Genomic DNA, 17,356 nt, shown 5'->3' on the forward strand with positions numbered 1-17,356 from the left:
CCACAAAATTTAGAGATGGTTGAAAAAGGAAGGTAGTTGTTACCCATTCATTTCAACACACACACACTGAACATTTTCTGTATGACAGGTATTAGTCAAAGAGTATATTCCACCATCTACATTAATTTAATTTTGTTTGTATTTTATATTACAAGGCCAGTGTTTTATATTAAAGACTTCTCAATTATTGGCTGAAAAAATGCTCGGTAGCAATGGATATTAATTTAGTGTAATTAACACAAAACTACATTTCAATGCATTATAAACTTAATAAATAGAAGGCAAAACCCCACTTGTTTCACTTGCATACAAATAAATGAAGGAAATTTATTTGGCCATTTTTTAAATAGTAACTAAGGACAGCTATGAAACATGTAAATGAGAGGAGACTAACAGGGCAGAGTCAGCACGACCACTGCAAGCTCCATGTATGTCAATAAGGGTAGGCAAGCCAGAATTACTGACTGCTTTTGCTTGAACCAATGTTTTTCCTCAAAAAATTGTGCCAATACCTGTATATCTCTATCTCTCCACCTAGTAAAATACAGAATTGGCTCTAGTAACAAAAACACCCATTTTTCAGAAGAAACATTATACATAATACATTCAGAATCACTGTTTGCTTCTTCTTCTTCTTCTTTTTTTTCCTGAACGTATAGGTGTTTGAGCCTCTTGTATTTCTTCTTTTATATCAAGTACAGGCTGTTTAAAAGTGATTTCATTATCTTCATCATCATCATTCATTTCAGCCACTTCAGATTTTCGTCTCTCCAAAAATGTTGGCGTACAAACTGGTGTGGAGCCCTGGATTCAACAAGTATAAGATTATATATTGCATATAAACGTGGGGTGCTGTTAGGAATGACTTTACCCAAAAATACCACCTCCCCTCTACTTCTGTAACTTGTGCTAAGCCTTTTTTAAGCCAGAGGCTTTCTTTTGGTGATACAATCAATCACACTAACGCAGAGCTCAGACACACATCAAACCTTGTATGGAAATTCAAAACCAGCTGGAATAGGAACTTACTGCATTATAGGGTTTTCAGTAGAAAATTCTAATCTTACATTTATAAATACAGTGGCAAGTCTCATTTCCCTCTGCTGAAAAGGTAAAAATGACAATAAACTCATGACAATCTTTGCTAAGCTCTCCAAACACAATATACCAGAGCAAGGATTTACAGAAAATGTCACATGTCAAGATTACATATAAAAGTCTAACAAACTGGTAATAATTTTGAAAATGCTTTTCATCTTCTAAACTATTTCTATATCTGGTGCCCAGAATAATTAATGAATAATTAAGCAACTTTTCTTGGCTATTCAGTCTTCTCAGGACTGCTAGGAGTGCCAAAAATCTTTTTTTTTTTTTTTCATCATAGAGAAAACCTTAAATAAATTTTAAAAGACCGCACAAACTTGCACATTTATCTGTTACAATAGGCTTGAATATATTTTACTATTGCTCTGTCTTTAATACCTAGTGTGTAACAGGATAAATAAAATTTTACCTGGTTATTCATAGAATTCTGAAGGTCAGTATTTGAAGCACTTCCTTTTTTCTTTTTTGGTAAAATCTTAAGTAAACAAAGAAATAATAAACTTTTAGTTTCACATTTTTTTTCATGCACTGTTATATCCTCATACGTATTATTAGTAAAGCCTCCCTAAAGAACTGAGCACTTAGAAACTTGAAAGTACAATGAATGGTCTTAAGTAACAAGCAAAACAAGAGGGGATCAATTGAGGAACCCTTCCAGAGCTTGGAAGAGAAGGACAAAATATTACCATACTGAATCCTGAATCAAGAAGGTGAAACTAGGAAGAATGTGAAAATGCAGGCCCTGGAAGTGGCCTGTCCTGGCTAAGTTTAAGACCGTGACAATGAAGTAGGCCTGCTTTCCTACAATCAAGCTACAAGACTAACAGTTCTTGGTTGCCTGCTTTCAAGCTTCACTGATCCAGCTTCTAAATGATTCATGAACTAACTAGGGTTGAAGGCCTGTGACACAATGGTTTAGTATTGTTAAAGACCATGTCTGGGATTTAGACAAGTATGAACCATCAAGAACTGGGTCAAACAAGGCTATTTCAGTCTACTAGCCATATCTTTGCAGCCTTCAATCCTGTTTAGTAGCAAGAGATTCTTACTGTAAATGCTAGAAAACTTTCCTTACTGTGACAGACAGAGGAAAGACTCAGAAAGATCTCTTTATTCAACAAGAAAAGAAATAGGAACTGGGTGAAAATCTGTGCTAACTCATCTTCATGTAAAAAGGCTTACTATATTTCAACCCTACTCATATAATTCATGGAACTGATACTTACTGGTTAATTCTGATTATGCATTTTAGTAATATTTATAATTTAAAAGAATATGGAAAAAAAAGACTAGGAAAATGTAATCTTATGTGCTATCCAGTTGGCTGTAACTCACATCAACCTTATGTACAACAAAATGAAACACTGCCTAGTCTTGCACTGTCCTCATAATCATAATATGCTCAAGCCCACTGTGGCAGCTACTGTGCCACTCCATCTCATTGGGGGTCTTCCTCTTTTTGGCTGACCCTCACTTTAACAAGCACAGTTTCTTTCTCCAAGGAGTGGTCCCTCCTGGTAACATGTCTAAAGCACATGAGATAAAGTCTCACTATTCACCCTTCTAAGGAGCATTCTGGCTAAACTTCCGTATGGCAGTCCATGGTATATTCAATATTCTTTACCAATATCATGACTCAAATGCATCAATTCTCCTATGGTCTTCTTTATTCATTGTCCAGCTTTCACATGCGTATAAGGTGACTGAAAATGCCATGGGTTGGGTCAGGGGCACTCAAATTGACATCTTTGCTTTTTAACACTTTAAAGAGGTCTTTTGCAGTAGGGTTGCCCAATGCAATAAATATGTCATTTGATTCTTGGCTGCTGCTTTTCCTGTGGATCCAAGTAAAATGAAATACTTGACAACATCAGTATTTTCTCCATTTATCATGATGCTGCTTATCTAGTTGTGAAGATGTTTTACTTTGAACTGTAATCCATACATAAGGCTATATGTAGTCTTTGATCTTCATCAGCAACTGCTTCATATCTTCTTTGAAGATATGAAGACACCAAGCAAGTCAGTGACATCTGCACATCACAGGTTGTTAATGAGTCTTCTTCCAATCCTGATGCCACGTTCTTCTTCATACAGTCCAACTACTATGATTTGTACTCAGCACACAGACTGATTATGGATGATTAAAGTATATAATCCTGACACATACCCTTCCTGATTTTAAACCATTATCCCCTTGTTCTACTCAAATGACTGCTTCTAGAACTATCTGTAGGTTTCACATGAGCACAATTAAGTGTTCTGAAATTCTCATTCTTCACAATGTTATCCATAATCTATGATCCACACAAGTGCATGCCTTTGCACTCAATAAAACACAGGTAAACATTTTTCTGGTATTCTCTGCTTTCAGCCAAAATCCATCTGACATCAGCAATGATATCCCTCATTCCACCTTCTGAATCCAGCATAAATTTCTAGCAGTTTCCTGTTGATATAATGGTGCAAGCCTTTTTAAATTAGTTTTGGCAAAATTTTGCTTGTGAGTAATATTAATGATATTGTTTGGTAATTTTCGCATTCTGTTGGATCGCCTTTCTTTGGAATGGGCATGAATATGAATCTCTTATAGTTGGTTTGCCAGGTAGGTGTCTTCCAAGTTTCTTGGCATAGATGAGTGAGTACTTTCAGTTGCATCTGTTTGTTGAAACATCTCAATTGGTATTTTGTCAATTCCTGAAGCCTTGTTTCTTGCCAATGCCTTCAGTGCACCTTGGACTTTTTCCTTGAATACCGTCAGTTCTTGGTTGTAAAGTACCTTCTGAAATGGTTGAATGTTGACCAGTTCTTTTTGGTACGGTGTCTCTTTCATCTTCTTTTGACATTCAGTATTTTGCAGTTAAATTATTTTGTCCATAGAATCCTTCAATATTACAACTTAAGGCCTGAATTTTATCTTCAGTTCTTTCAACTTCAGAATTGCTGGGCATGTTCTTTCTGTTTGGATTTCCAAGTCTGCATGTTTCATTGTAGTATTTTACCTTCCTTCTCAAACTACCCTTTGAAATCTTCTTTTCAGCTTTTACTTCAACATTTCTTCCATTCACTTTTGCTACTCTACATTCAACAGCAAGTTTCAGAGCCTCTTCTGACACCTACTTTCGTTTTTTTTTTCCCCTATTGTTTTAAATGATCTTTTGGTTTATTCATGCACAATGTCCTTGATGTCATCTTACAACTCATCTGGTCTTCAGGCATTAGTGTTCAATACGTCAAGTCTGTTCTTCAGACGATCTCTTATTTCAGGTGGGATATACTCAAGGTCATATTTTGACTCTTGTGCACTGTTTGGCTTCAATTTGAACTTGCACATGAGCAACTGATAGTCTGTTCTGCAGTCAGCCCCTGGCCTTATTCTGACTGATGATGCTGAGTTTCTCCATCGTCTTTCCACAGATGTAGCCACTTTGTTTCCTGTATATTTCATCTGGTGAGGTCCCCATGTATTAGTCACCATTTGTGTTGCTCAAAAAGAAGAGATTTGTAATGAATAAGTTGTTGGTCTTGCAAAATTCTATCATGTGACATCCTGTGTGGTTTCTATCACCAAGGTTCGCTCTATTTTCTAACTACTGATCCTTCTTTGTTTCCAACTTTCACATTCCAATCACTAGTAATTTTCAATGCATCTTGATTGTTTATTTAATCAGTTTCAGACTACAGACATTGGTAAATGTCTTCAATTGCTTCATCTTTGGCATAAGTGGCTGGTGCATAAATCTGGTCTTCTTTGTAGGTGTATGGATATTATCCTATCACCGACAGCATTGTACTTCAGGAAAAATGATGTTCTTTTTGATGATGAATTTGAGGTCATTCCTCCTCATAGCTGTCATTTCTGGCATACCAGGACCATGATTCTTCAATTCAAAATGACATTTGATTGTTGTTATTAAGTACTGTTTAGTTGGGTGTGACTCAGTGACCCTATGTACAAGAGAATAAAAACAGAGCCCAGTCCTGTGCCATCCTCACAATCATTGCCATGCCTGAGCCCACTGTTGTACCAAATGTTTCAATCCATCTTGCTGTCTTCCCCTTGGAAGATATTGATGTTCATGCGTTCCATTTCATTTTTAACAAAATTGAATATTCCTAGTTTCATACTCAATGCATTTCATGTTCTGATTATTAATGACTGTTTGGTGCTGTTTCTTCTCATTTTGAGTCATGCTACACCAGCAAATGAAGGTCCCACAAGCTTGACTTCATCTATGTAAAGTTGACTATTTTGAGAAGGCTGTTCTCTTCATCAGTCTTATTTTAAGCACCATCCAACCTCAGGCACTCATCTTCCAGCACTATTATCAGACAATGTTCTGCCACTATTCTAAGTTTTCAATGGCCAAGTTTTTTAGAAGTAGATCACCAGGTTCTTCTTAGCCTGTGCTAGTTTGGAAGCTCTACTAAAACCTGTCCACCATAGGTGACCCTGCTGGGATTTATCTGATAACCTCTTTAAGGAGTTCCCTTTTCTGCATAATGGAAATAAAAAATTTGCTCTGACAAGGTTTTAGGAAGAACCTACAATGCAAATCAGTGTTTCACAAATTTAGTCAAAACCAGGTATGTGATAAGGCTAGATAATTTATGTGATTATAAAGGATAATACACACACACACACAAAAAAAACTGTTGTTGCCACTGAGTCAATTACGACTCATGGAGCCCTCATGTTAGAAGTAGTAAAGTACAATCCCTCCCACAAAAAAACATTTCATGAATGAATATTTACCAATGGAGGAAAATTGTAAACAATTCCCTTTTTAGCTAATTTCTTCCTGAGTAATTTTTCTTTGTTTTTAAATCGCTTCTCCATCCGTAGCTTTTCTTTAAGTGTCCGTTTCTTATTATACCGTTTCACTGCTGGATAGGATGGCTTTGAAAATGGAACATCCCAGTCTTTGAAAAGTTCTTCATGTATTTTTTCAGGTGGCATAAAATCACCTATATTAAAAAAAAAAAAAAAAAAATTCAACTAAGTGGAAGGAGGGAATTTTACCATTAACTTCAATATAATTCTCCATAGCTTATAACCATGATAACATGGCTAATTTATTAGCAGGATAAATCAGTCAATTCTACCCTAATGGAGTCAATGTTTTACAGCAGAAGCAACAAAATTTGAGTTCAGACTGTTTTTGCTAAATTGTCAGAACTCAGATTTGACATCTCATTTACCTCACATAAGTCACAGAACCTTACAGGTCACCCAACTGGCTAACTTCCTCCTGGTAGTAGTCACATTTTAATGCTTGCAGGATCCTGGCCTTAGGCAGGCTGTTTGGATTTTCTCTTACAGCAAGGGGAGCAGCTTAAGTCAATGTAGGTGAGTCTGCGTACCTGCAGTGGCCACACTCTGCTCATGTACATATTGTCGCTTTAGGCACTGGGATCAGTTGACGATGTTCTCCATACTTTCTGAAAACACCTAGTCAATGGCTTTTCTTGCTTCGTTCTGAAGGACTAACTTCTAATGTGGAGTCCCTGGGTGGCGCAAATGGTAAGTGCTCAATAACTAGCCCAAATATTAACAGTTCAAACCCAGCCAGAAGTGCCTTCAAAGATAGGCCTGATGACAGGCTTCCAAAAGGTTATAGCTTTCAAAACACTGTGGAGATTCTAGAAAGATGGCAGTTTATACAGATCACTGCTCTGACCCTCACCCACAAATACAAGGGAAAGGTGCTTGGCCTCGAGGGGCTCTGATTAGGGAGCAGAGGACAACAGCAAGGAACTGTGGACAGACAAGAATCAGTGAATCAACAATAAGTTGCATACAATAGGAGAACCATTCTTCTACAGACCCTGTCCCTCCCCCAGCCATTCAAGCTGCTGGGAACTGAGGAGGTGGCCCTGGCCATAAAAAGCCTGCCTTGTGGATTGGTACACCGTGTGATCCTCAGCCTATACAACTATGAGACCAGAAGAACTAGATGGTGACCATCTACCACTGTCAACCACACGGAGGGAGATCTATGTAGGAGATCCTGGATAGAGTGCAAGAACAATGTGGAAGAAAACTCAAAATCTAAAAAGAATAAAAAAAGGGACTAGGTTTGATGGTCTGAAAGAGCCTGATGGAACCCCTGAGACTGTGGTCCCTAGCTGTCCTTCAGGTCAGGAATTGAACCTACTCCTATGGCTTCTAGCCAAACAAAAGACAGGCATATGAGCTGAATGTTTACATTAGGTAGATACACTCCCTGGAGAAATCAATCATGGGAGAACAGAAGGACTGTGTATGCACAGGGAGACAGCTCGGGGGGCAGGAGTACACGGGAGGGAAGAACAGAGGGAAGATGTGGCTGTGAGGAGGAAGTGGAAGGAGAGCTACTGCATTGTGGGAGATTTCAGTCAACGTAATTAGACAAAGTATATGTGAACTGCGTGAACTGCTAGACAGAAGATGAATTTGCTTTGTAAACTTCACCCAGTCACAATAAAAATTAAAAAAAAAAAAAAAAGCCTGCCTTGCTAAACACCATGCCTTTTGCCTGTCTAAAGGGGCAGGACCTCAAGCTTCTGCTCTAAAATCAACAAGGCAAACCTCCCAAGGGGTCTGTCAGAGTGTGCCAGCACTGCTCCAACTCAGACATTGTCAGCTACTAGGCTGTTGTAAATTGCTAAAGAAAGCTCCCTCCATTGGAGTCTGCTCCCATAGTCTATATGCCTCCCTGTGCACCCCACAGCTCAAGCCTCTAAAACCAACAGGGCGGACATCCTTGGGGGTCAGTTTGGGTCTGTCTGTCCCCCTTCCACTCAGCACTTAGGCTTGCTGACTGTACCAAGGAAGCAGGCGTTGTGAGTGGAGGCTACACCCACAGCCAATATTCTGGAGGCTGGGCAGTGATGGTGCTCTAATAGGAATAAGGCAGACTGTTCAGCAGAGCCATCACGAGGGTCACCTAAGTGCAGACTGCTCCCCCAACTACCACAGGGCCACTGGGGCTATGAAACTAGTAAGATAGATGTGTCAGACGTCCTTCTGGGGAATGCCAGCCCTTTTTCCTTCTAATAAAGAGGAAAGTGGCATGTGCTTCCCCTGAAGCCAGCTCAGACATAAGAGGCCCCCCCACAAATACAAAAGTCAGGTTTCGGCGAAACCAAAGGTAAAACAGAACAAAAACTGCAGGGCAACACCCAGGGGGCTTGCAGGGTGTGGGCTTTCTGACTGAGCAGAGGCAGCAGTAAAAAGCAGAGAGAGGGGCTGCACACCCCCTGGTGGATAGACTGATTCATGCCCAACATCCTGGCTTAGTTATGGTGCCCTCTGGTGGACAACTGATCACAGTGTGTTTAGGAGATAATGAAAGTTGAAAATTAAGATCTGGAATTGTCAAATCCTAATAAATCAGGTACAGTAAAGGAACTATCACAGAGAGGAAGAAGAAATAGTACAGAAGAGCTGAAGGGTCTGCCCACCTGAGAGCTTTTTTCAGAAAGTATTGTGAGCAAAAACACTAAATATTGGGGAGAACTGAGAAAGTTAACATCCTTGAAAATTCCAGTGCTCCAACAACAAAAAAATAATCACAAAACACACCAAGACAAAGAAACAATGACCCATTCAAATGAACATGACAAAAGGAGTGAAATCACATCTACAGAAGATGGAATTAGGAAAAGAATGGAATAATCCAAAATTAAACATTATTAAAGAGCTAAGGGAAAACAAAGATCAGAAAAACAGTGCACAAACAAAATTCTATGGCACACACATGGGGTCACCAGGAATCACAATCAACTCAGCCAACAAGCCTCTAATCTGGTGTTGTCACTCCTGTTCTACTCCTCACGGATTTTCTTTTAGAGTTAAGAGTTAAAGTCAAATCACTTAGGCTGGCTCTTAACTGTGATCCTCTACCTTTGATGTTATTCTATCTAGAACCTGTTAATAGGTTCCCAATTGCCTGCAGAATAAATTAAAAATTCCCTAACTTTGACTAATTAGACCTTCAATAATCTGACCTGCAGCCTGCTTCCTGAACAGCCAGCCTTCTGGTTAGCAGTCAAATGCGTTAGGCGCTACACCACCAGAGCTCCTTCTGCCTTGTCTCTCTCATTCATTTCTCCTCACATTCCCTCCCAGGCAAATACTTATCAGTCACCTTGGGCTTTGTACTTGCTGTCCCCTCAGCCAGGCTCAATCCCCTTTACCTGGCTCACTTCTATTAAAAATCTCCAGGTTTCAACTTAAGTATTACTTCCTTAGTGAAGCCTTCCATATTCTATTAAGTATGGGTAACTGCTCTTCCTATGTGTGCCCAAACTAACTTGTCCCGATTCCATCTTAGCACAGTTAAGTCCTTAACTCTAAAGATTTAAAAATTCTAATTAGAATCTACCTGGAAAATGCACTCAAATTCTTGCACCATTCCTTAATAGTTATCACCCCAGAGACAAAGCAGGGTGTCCAAGCAGCTAGATGATCTTTCACACCAGTCACCCAATAGTAGTAGGCATCTACTTAACCTTAAGGGTAAGAATACTTACATTTCAAGAGTCTTTCACCAAAAAGGTAGTTGTTCCTTGTTTCAGCAACTATCTTGGCAACATCATCAGATTCAAACTCCACAAAGGCATAGCCTTTGCTATTTCCAGTCTATAATGGAAAATCCACCACAAGATATAGGCCAAATAAATTTTAATGCATTATTAAACTCATTTTTAGCTACTCATTTAAATAATGTATATTAGCCTAATTATCAAATAACACTGACATTTTAAATTTCAACTTCAATTTATAAGTCTGGAGTTAGCTATGGGAGAAGATTCAAAACACTCTGAACACATAGTCGATTTTCAAGTATTCCTAGAATTTTGGTTACATATGGTAAACACATGATGACTGTGGCTGAAATTTTTCAGTAGCAACACCTCATTGTATAAAGGAAGTAGTAGGGCTTCTCACAGTCCTTTACTCGTTATCTGTTTCACTGAAGGGTATATTATCCCTGTATTTCCAACAGCTAGGTGGTATGACGCTTCACAACAAAATGTAGGAAAATATCATTACTATTCTGTGGGTAAGCACTGAGAAGAAACTATTTCACCAGTATCTCCCAGCTAAATAAAAAAACACTGCAGTGACTGGCTGCCTTCCCACATGGGAGCAAAGGATCTGAACAACACTCTGAGACGCACCTTTTCAGCCCCAAACTATCTTAGTTAACAACTGTGTGAGTTCTGGAGTCAAAATGCCCAGGTTTGGATCCTGCTGACAGTTACTTGAGTATATAACATTTAAGCTTTCTGAGCCTTTTTTTAATCTACAAAATGGATGACAAAATAACCATTCTCATAGGGTTGCTGTAAAGATAGGGTGTTAATACACAAAAGCTCAACATGGTGTCAATTAAGTACTCAGTAACTGTTACCAATTGGGAGTTCTGGTGGTTAGTACCTAAGTACTGCTAACCAGATTGGTATCTGCTAACCAGATGGCTGGTGGTTCAAACCTACCAGCCACTCCTTGGAAAGAAGATTAGGCAATCTACTTCCCTAAGGATATTGCCTCAGAAGCCCAAGGAGGGATCGCTATGAGTCGGATCCAACTCCAGGGCAGTGAGTTTGATTTTTGGTTAACTGTTACCAATTATTAGGGACAACTAGAAATATTTCACAATCTTGCATTAAATATTTTTAGATCAAAATAAAAATTGGTGATGTGATTCTAGAGATAACTTAAAAACTGCATGGCTCAACAGATTAGGAATCAAGAGGCTCATTTCTAGCACCTGCTGTGGCATAACTGGCAACTGGGGCAGGTTCACAATTTTGCGTCTCAGTTTACTTCTCTGCAAAATAATTTTCATAAAAATTTAAATGCCCAAAGTCCTATTTCTCAATCCCAACTCTCAACAGACGGGGGAAGACAGTGGACAAAACAGAAGGGAAACACTTAAATCCAACACAACCTACCACCACTGTGAACAGATACAAACTTTTGAAAAGTGATTTGAAAATATATTTCACATGGCAAAATATTTATATTTTACCCAGTAATTTCAAGAATGCTGGACACACCAAATAGTCTTACATGTGAAAATGCTCTGTAAACTGTCAAAAGATTATATATACACACATTTGAAAAATAGGATAAATAACATAATTCAAATTTTAAAATGTTACCTTTTTACTTCTGGACAATTTGAGTCTTGTAACAGTGCCAAACTGGGAGAAATATGCCTTGAGTTGGGGTTCAAAAAGGCCTCGAGGTATGTGGCCAACATAGACTACTCCAGGGGTAAGTTTCTCTTGCTAGAAATATAAAGATCAATAAATGCATATACTCTTAAATAAATAAATAACACACAATGCAATAAAATCCCTAGCTAAAGACTCCAAGAACTACCCTGTATTTCCACTTATCACAACTGTAATTGAAAATTTACCGGCTTAACGCGTATCTCCGCACTAGAACAATCGTCAAGCACAGCGCAATATAAGAGCTAAAAACTCTTATGTTCAATAGATAAGCAAATAATTCTTTGAACATGTAATTTTAAATTTCCTGCCTAGAGAACTTTGCATAAATGTTTCTTTCAATTTTGGGGGCAGATCACTCACTTGCACATAATCGAAGAAATTCGAGAAGTTTGCTAACGTTCACAATGAAGACTGAGCTTTCAGCATCTGTTATCGCATACTAACATTGTAGAACAAAAACTTTATTAGTTTTCCACCCGCGTATTTTACGCTACAATCGAACCAAATATAAACTTCCTGTCAGGCACCCTAGTCATGGAACTTCGCAAAAACTATCTTCTAAAAGAACTCCAAAATCACAACATGTCTCGGAACCCCGTTTTCGAGGGCAAAGCGTTAAGCGTGACAGCTCTAACCCCACGTTAATCTGAGGCGTGGTAGGGCCATTCCCACCGGCGGGCATTCTCTTCTCCTCTTGCGTCACCCCAATTCTGCCCGATACCTCCTAAAGATGACCCAAAGGCCAACCACCGTAAACCTCCACGTAGCAGGGAAACTTTGACCCGTGCCACTAGAGAGAGTCATTCCGCTTACCAGCTCTTGGGGGGCAGTTCCTAATTAAAAGTCAGGCGCTTTCTTGGGGAGACCCTGGGGAGCAGATGCGAGAGGGCCAGGCGCGCCTGGGCAAACTCGGGCTAGGGTGCGCGCGAATTCTGAGGCGCCCCCAGACAGTCCATCGCCCCTACTCGGAATCTAGGCCGCGGCGGCCGCTCACCTGGGCTGCGCGCTGGCGGACTTGCGCCACTTGCTTCTGAAACTTGGCCTGCTCCTGCGGGTTCAGCGACAGGAGCGGCTTAGCCGGACCAGAAAAAGCCGCCATTCGCCAAATTCCAAAACCGAAGCTCCCCACGCGGAGCTCCCGGAAACGCAGGCAGGCCACTCCCTCAGAGAGGAAGTGAAGGGGCTAGGGGGCGGGGAATGCGTGGGGGCGAATCAAGATGTGTGGCTCCGCACGAGGGGCGGGGTACGTGTCCGAGCAGTAGAGAAGTGGGGCGTTTGCACGGTTGGGATATATAGGTGGTTACTTGTTCACATTTACTTCGTGGCTGCACGATTTTCAAGAGGAATTAAAAATAAACTCCAAAAACATATCCTTGCCCTTTCTGAAATATTCCTTCATTTTTTTATTTATATTTTTAGAGCAAGAAAATCTTTATACTTACTCAAAATCACACACAACTCATCCATTTTCCCATGGTGAGTAAAAAAAAAACAAAAACAGTTAAACTGAACAGATATACTAAACAGCATGTTTCCTATTTTGGCTCTTCTGCATTAATAATCAGAGAAAATCCTTTGTTGTTTTCATCTTGGTTTGAACTTAATGGTATCAGTATCGTTTTCTTCCTCTGAATTTTTATCTGTAACCCAACATTGACCTTTCACATTCAAAAAATAACTATTTCAAAGCTTTGCAGCTTCTTTCCTTCAAAGATTGCGGAAGAGTTTCCCTTCCTGGACCAGCACACAGTCCGACTGCAGTAGACTTGTGCCTAAGTCCTCTTCACGTCAGCACCTGTGCGGCCCTCTGGCTTGTCCGCAATATCAGGTGTGACTCTTGACGCCCATCTGTTCTGGCTCCTATCCTTCACAGCCTGCCTCACGCGTTTATTCTTTCTTTTTTTACTCATTTGTGTTTTTGAGCCCCCAGTACATTTTCCTGTGTTGCTGCCTTAGGGAACCTAGAGCTTGGAGGGTGGAGGTGGATAAGGAAACTTGTGGGAGAGGGGGAGCTGCTCAGAGACACGTGACATTGGGTGACCAGGAGGTCTTCCTGCAGGAGTCATGTGAGTTGAGATTTGAGGCTGCCGTTCAGGCGTGCAGGTCCCGCGCACAGCACGGTGTTTATGGGGCTGGCATCCACAGTGTGATTGGAGTCAAGGAAAGAGGGAAGGGTAGGAGATGGGAAGGGCGAGGTGGGGCAGGAGGGCTTTCTGGTGAAGGTATAAAGTTTGGTCTGATTTTGAACACAAAGGGATGTGAAAGTTTTAAGCAAGGCTGTGGCTGTTCTGATTTATATTTTAAAATTTGTTGTTAGCTGCCATCAAATCAGCAATGTTCCATTGCAGTTAGGACTGTTGTGATCCATAGGGTTTTCACTGATTTTCTGAAGTAGGTGGCCAGGTCTTTCTTCCTAGTCAATCTTAGTCTGAAAGCTCTGCTGAAATCTGTTCAGCATCACTTACAAAAGAGTGGTGGCTGGATATGAGGTGCATTGGCCTACCCTAGTAAGTATTCTAGAGAATAGATTACAGGAAGCAGAGAAAGAAAGAAAGCTAAGCAAAGGTCCAGGTAGAAATGTTCTCTGGATAGGGGGCTTTGTACTCTGGAACCAGTGCTGGAACATGGATGGGAAATCTAGTGAAAGTGGCAGAGTGGGGAGGGAGATCACATAGGGAGGGCCAGCTGCTTCCTTTGGGAGCTCCCACTGCTTCTTTCCCTTCAGACACCCTCAATACTCAGCTCCATGTCCCCCTCAGGGAAGGCATCCAGACCTGTGCTGGGACCAGCAGCTCCTTTTGGATGTTCTCTGTCACCACTGTGCTTGCATGGACAAACTGGCTTTCAGGGTGAAAACTGCAGAGAGCAGTTTCATTCTTCCTCAGGGATGCTCCTTCTCTGAGCTTGCACCTTCTCTCCTTGGATGAAATCTTGGAGAGACCTCATCAGCCCAGTGGCTTTTCACATATTAGCAAATAGAATAATTTCCCAGGTTTTTAAACTCTAATGTCAAATGGCTCCTATCCTGAGTCTACCTAGACAGATAAATTCTTGTCTCCATCTTCTTCTTTATGCCCCAGCTACGGCTTCAGACACCTCCAGGGTTGGGACAGAAGACAGCAGAAGGAGGGGAAATAAGGAGTTACTTGACTGGCCGGTGCCAGGTGCCCTAGCAGTTTCTGGCTGCTGGCTCTTTCTCTACTTTTTCTAGTTGTGGTGAAGTATACAACAAAACAAGACACTCTGACAGCACAATGCCTAAGGCATTTGACTACTAACCAGAAGGTTGGTGGTTTAAAACCACCAGGCCACTCTGCGAAAGGAAGACCAGGCAATCTACTTCTGTAAAGATGTACCACGTTGGAAACCCAGTGGGGGTCGCTATGAGTCGGAATCAACTCAATGACAGTGAATTTGGCTTTTTTTGGGGGTTTATATAACAAAACATTTGCTTTTTCAACCATTTTTACATGTACAATTCAGTTATTAACTATGTTTGACATGTTATGCAACCATCACCATTATCTGTTTCCAATTTTTATCATCACCCTTAGCAGAAACTCAGTGCCCCTTAAACAATAGTTCCCCCTTTTCCCCTCCCAGCCACTCCTGGTAACCACTTACCTATTACGGTCTCCATGCATTTGCCCATCCTAGTTATTTCATCTAAGTGGGGTCATATGTTTATCATTCTCTGTCTGATTTATTTCACTCTCTGAGCACACTTTTGAGGTGTTCCCTGCCTGGCTGTTCATGGCCCAGCTCACCTGCTACCACCTGCTGAGTGCTACACTACTCTCAGGAGCTTTTCTTGGGAAAGTCTTTCTAAGCTAAACCTGGCCTTCCCCACACAGCCTTTGCTCTCTTTGTGCTGCTGCTAGACAGCCCAATGTTTGGTGAATGAGGCAGGCACAGATTCCTGTATCCTCTAAATTCCAGAGAATGAGGACCAAGCTCTGTAGTTCTCTGGAAGACCTTCCCTTGGTATGTGTGTATGTGTGTGTGAGACACCCCCTCCTTTTCCTGGATGGGACTTGAGAGTCATCACAGCTGCTATGGGAGCATGGGAACAAAGAAGGAAGACAGCACATTGACAGTTCTCTCCCAGGAAATCCTCTTTCCAATTTTCCCACTGTCAAAGACTGAATTGTATCCTCCCATAATATTTGACTAGATCATGAGTCCCAGTATTGTGTGGTTGCCCTCTGTTACTTGATCTTATGTAGTTATCTTCTATTTTGTGATATTCCATTTTATGTGTTATAAATTCTAACCTCTATATGTTATTGAGGCAGGATTAGCATGGGGTGGGTCTTGAGTCACAGCTCTTACAAGAAGAATGACTCAAGTCATACCCTAATTCAAGTACTCAAGCTATACCCTTCAGTCACAACTTTATTTAAGTCTTGTGTGTGTGTGTGTTCAAATCCAGTTTCATTAAAAATATTTGGCAATTATGGTAACAGTACAAAGTCTTTGACTGTGACCACTTGTGATAGTTGGAGCTGTGTGTCCACTCGGCTGACCACAATTCTATCATGATTTCTAGCATCATTTCTGTCACCAAGGCCAAATTTTCCAACTACAGGTGATTCTTCATTTCCAACTTTTGTATTCCAGTCACCAGTGATAATTAACACATCCTGATTGCATGTTTGGTCAATTTTGGACTGCAGAAGCTGATAAAAGTCTTCAATTTCCTTATTTTTGGCTTTGGTAGTTGGTGCATAAATTCGAATAATAGTCATATTAACTGATCTTCTTTGTAGACATATGTATACTATCCTATCACTGGAAGCATTGTACTTCAGGACAGATCCAGAAACATCCTTTGTAATGATGAATGCCATGCCATTCCTCTTCAAATTGTCATTCCCTGCATAGTAGACAACATGGTGGTCTGATTCAAAATGGCCAAAACCAGTCCATTTCAGCTCACTAATGCCTAGGAAGGCTGGCAGTTCAAACCCACCAGCCACTCCTCGGAAGGAAGGTTGGGCAATCCTACTTCTGTAGTGATACTGCCTCGGAAACCCAAGGAGGGGTCGCTATGAGTTGGGGCCGACTCGACGGCAAATAACAACAACAACAACAATGCCTAGGATATCAATCTTTATGCGCTCCATTTTTGACAACTTCCAGTTTTCCTAGATTCATGCTTTGTACATTCCATGTTCTGATTATTAATGGATGTTTGCAGCTATTTCTCCTCAATTTGAGTCATGCCAATGGAGGTCTCGAAAGCTTTACCTTATCCATATCATTAAGGTTGGTTCTACTCTGATGATGCAGCTTTTTCCTGGTCCTGTTTTGAGAGCCTTCCAACCTAAGTGGCTTATTCTCCTGCACTGTATCAGACAATTATTATATTCTTAATTATTCATAAAGTTGCCTAGTAATGTATCAGACAGTGCTTCTCTGCTATTCATAAGGTTTTCCCTGGCCAATTCTTTGAGAAGTGGATGGCCTCCTCCTTCTTCCTAGTCTGTCTCAGTCTGTAAGTTGTTGAAACCTGTGCACTATGTACAACCCTATTGGGTTTGAGACACCAATGGCACAGCCTCAAGCCTCACAGCAACACACCACCACAGTAGGACAAACTGAGAGACAAGTTTGTCTCCCTTAGCTGTTCAAAACCTCTCCACCCTCCCCACCCTCCCCTTACATAGATCCCTGCCTCCTTCCCACCACTTGGGAGGGGTGTGGCCTGGGTCCCTGGCCTTACCTGGATTCTTGCCTGTGCTTCCTCGCTCTGTCCTGTGTCCTCCCCGCCCCCCTCCCCAGCTTTTTCTCTGCTTTCCCACTACTTGGGAGGGCTGTGGTCTGGGTCCCCGGCCTTACCTGGATTCCTGGCCTTACCTGGATCCCTGTCTCTGCTTCCTCACTGTATATATAGTGCCTAAGGCACTTAACTGCTAACCAGAAGGCTGGTGGTTCAAACCCACCACCAATCCTCAGAAGGAAGGTGGGGCAATCTACTTCCGTAGTGATATTGCCTCGGCAACCCAAGGAGGGGTCG

The 17,356-nt window shown here is 41.1% G+C and overlaps 1 protein-coding gene across 1 annotated transcript; it reads right to left on the bottom strand.

Annotated features, from left to right (window-relative positions):
• Window positions 1-612: 612 nt before the first annotated feature.
• NIFK (nucleolar protein interacting with the FHA domain of MKI67) lies at window positions 613-12,439 on the bottom strand. Its single transcript, XM_042780551.1, has 6 exons — window positions 12,332-12,439; window positions 11,260-11,388; window positions 9,622-9,730; window positions 5,861-6,072; window positions 1,514-1,579; window positions 613-804 (listed from the first exon to the last, which is right to left on the bottom strand). The coding sequence occupies exons 1-6, from the start codon at window positions 12,434-12,436 to the stop codon at window positions 613-615; spliced, it is 813 nt and encodes a 270-aa protein (XP_042636485.1). The 5' UTR covers window positions 12,437-12,439.
• Between the last annotated feature and the right edge of the window lie 4,917 nt (window positions 12,440-17,356).

This window comes from Orycteropus afer, unplaced genomic scaffold, assembly GCF_000298275.1.
Source record: "Orycteropus afer afer isolate SDZICR_OR568_19922 unplaced genomic scaffold, OryAfe1.0 scaffold00004, whole genome shotgun sequence".
Lineage (NCBI taxonomy): Eukaryota > Metazoa > Chordata > Mammalia > Tubulidentata > Orycteropodidae > Orycteropus > Orycteropus afer.

What these genes read in the sequence shown, in the direction of transcription:
- NIFK (XM_042780551.1), bottom strand. Translation starts at nt 12,436, where the DNA reads ATGGCGGCTTTTTCTGGTCCGGCTAAGCCGCTCCTGTCGCTGAACCCG. An exon ending in AATTGTCCAGAAGTAAAAAG is followed by an intron (nt 9,731 to 11,259) that starts GTAACATTTTAA and finishes TTTCCATTATAG; the next exon opens with ACTGGAAATAGCAAAGGCTA. An exon ending in AGAATTCTATGAATAACCAG is followed by an intron (nt 805 to 1,513) that starts GTAAAATTTTAT and finishes TGTTGAATCCAG; the next exon opens with GGCTCCACACCAGTTTGTAC.